The sequence below is a fragment of the Temnothorax curvispinosus genome, unplaced genomic scaffold (genome assembly GCF_003070985.1).
Source record: "Temnothorax curvispinosus isolate PA1 unplaced genomic scaffold, ASM307098v1 QBEX01013777.1, whole genome shotgun sequence".
Classification (NCBI taxonomy): domain Eukaryota; kingdom Metazoa; phylum Arthropoda; class Insecta; order Hymenoptera; family Formicidae; genus Temnothorax; species Temnothorax curvispinosus.
In genome coordinates, this window is record NW_020223557.1 from 1 (window position 1) to 2,708 (window position 2,708).

Sequence of the window (2,708 nt, forward strand, 5' to 3'; positions counted from 1 at the left end):
ATATTAATAAGGATATCGCACATGTATTTAGTATTTAATATTTTTTATTATATACTTTATATGTATTACATATTTCAAACACTTTACATGTATCATTTTTTATAATAAAAATAAAATACAGTTTGCACGAATTAAATCACATTGTCCTTGTGTATCCATGAGTTGTGCGATCCATCGAATCCCAACCATTTCGCGTAAACCTCGTCGCCCCTCCTGCGCAGTACTTTCTCCACGAGATACACGTCCGGATAAGTCGCGCGATGCAACTCGTACTCGTAGAACGCTCCAGCGACGGATTTTCCACGATAGTCCTCGAGTAGGTAGGTTACGGGATTGGTATGTTGCACTTTAACGATTTTAAACACCTCGGTGATCCAATTCGGCGTGTAACCCTTCTCGAAAAGTGTCTTGTATTTGCTGACGCGTACCGAGTCGCCCGCTTTAAACTTTGCCGGGCCCGCGATTTTTATCGCGCTGTACACAAGAGTTTTTCGGCGATTGCGGGGGTAACGTCAACGGGTCGCATGCCGATCGTTCGATGCTTGCGCGCGTTGTAATCCGACACGAGTCGCGATAACGCGTCAAACCACTTGTAAGTTCCATTGAGCGTAAACATCTTCCACATGTTGTTTTTTAACGTGCGATTGAATCGCTCGACGACCGACGCCTTCATCACCGAATACATGGAATAATGATTGATACCGTGTTTTCTCACGAGACGTTGCACGTCGGTGTCAAAATACTGATAACGATACTTTAATGCAACCGCGTATAACACGCGATCCGTAATGGTTCAAAACGTTCTCTCCCTGCTCTTCTACACCTTACTTATTTGGAAAACTTTTTTATAAGAATAACCCAATTCCGAAACGCCGACGGAAGCAGCGCAACATACAAACCAACATTGTTTGCAATGCAGAGCGAAAGCAACTCATATACACCAAGCATTGGCTAAAATGATTGCAATCAACCAGAGCCAAGCTATTCTCCATGTAAAGATAAAGCCCTAAAAAAAGGTTGAATCTAAAAGGATAATGTTGAAAAAAAAATAAAGTCGCGTTGAAAGATGCTGTTGCTGTTTCATGCACTACTGATTGCTGGTCTTCTTTAACACAGCATTCTTATGTCACTCTAATCGCTCACATGTTGGATGAGAATTGGACTCCTAAATGCTTCACTCTTGGAGTATACGAAATGGAGGAGCATCACACAGCAGCAAATTTGGCCAGTCAAATGGAGGAATTATTTGTTAACTGGAACATTAATGAGAAAGTCATGGCAGTAGTCACCGATAATGCCACAAATATTGTAAACGCTACTCACTTACTCCAGCAAGTTTCAGAAAAGTTTGGTCTCACTTGTGCTGCTCATAGTCTCCAGCTAACGGTTAACAAAGTGCTCGTTGGAGGTGATATTAAAAAACTGCTTGTGAAATCCAGCAAAATTGTTTCACAATTTAAACACTCAAATGTGGCAAAATACGCGCTTCAACAGAAACAAGAGCAGCTCGGTCTACCTACGATGAGTCTTTTACAAAGTTGCAAGACAAGATGGAACTCGTCATATTTTATGCTCGAGCGACTTCTTCAGAACCGAATCTCTGTCATGAATGTATTGACAGATCGTCGTAGTACCACAGCTTCGGTAGCCGAAAACTTAGAAATAAACGAGAGAGAATAGACACTCATAGAGGCGCTTTTGGCATTCGGGATCACAATCCCGAAGCGGGATGAGAAGGACGCGCGTGGAGGGTGTTAATTGATCACTCGTTGATTTTAAATGTAACTCAGAGCACAGTCTGAGCCGTCTTTAATGAGCAATAATTTTACAATCTGACCTGAGAAACAATGAGTTGTCTGTTAACGAGAAGTCTGTTTGATTGTCTGAATACTTGAGAGGCAATTATATTAATCGCCCCGCTCGTGATGTGTAGCCCGTGAGCCGATGAGACACGTGGCGGTCGGCACTCGCGCACGTGTGAGCTTGAGTCGTCGTGTCGATGCACCAGAGCTGAATGAGCGGTCTCTTTCACAGTTCACGAGTGTATCTCAGCAGCTTAAGGGGATGCTAAAGTGACTCAATTACCGACAATTACAGTCAAAGGTCGAATTTTGAAACGGCTTTATAGATCGCAAAATCCTTTTACAGAAGTAAAGTATATGTACTAATGAAAGGTGGAAATGTAAAATAATTAGTAATAATTGAAAAAAATTAAAAATGCTGTTACCTCATTTTCTAATATAAACAGTTGTTAAGTAATATGTACGAAATGAAATGTTCCCTTCCCACCCTTCAGAAGACGTGCACAAACAATAACGTACCTTAGAAATTGAGATTGAAAGCCCGGAATAAAAATGAGACGTTCGAAGAAATTATAACCTATAACCATGTCTATCCTTGTCTATCATCATTGTCTATACAACGACAAATATAGAATTTGGTCGGTAATACAAACAGCTTTAGGATCCCCTTAATTCACTGCGTTAGGCACTTCGATGCGGAGTTACTAACTCAATCGCACAGAGCACACGAGACACGTCAGATCAAAGAGCGGCCATCTTTGACTCTATCAATCGCGAGGAAGAAGCTCGCGATGAGCGCGCCAATGCTTGCGCTAGTTGCCGCGTGAAGCTAGCATGTCGATACCCGATCGATGCTGCCATCTGATGAGATGGCGCGCCGTGATGACGGAATCTCGAACACGGGTG

General features: G+C 42.2%; 1 protein-coding gene across 1 annotated transcript; it reads right to left on the reverse strand.

Moving 5' to 3' along the window:
* Positions 1-140: 140 nt before the first annotated feature.
* LOC112463956 lies at positions 141-625 on the reverse strand (the record flags this gene model as incomplete). Its single annotated transcript, XM_025030690.1, has 2 exons — positions 588-625; positions 141-474 (listed from the first exon to the last, which is right to left on the reverse strand). Coding segments are annotated over exons 1-2 (372 nt in total), but the record flags the coding sequence as incomplete, so codon positions are not given.
* Positions 626-2,708: the final 2,083 nt, after the last annotated feature.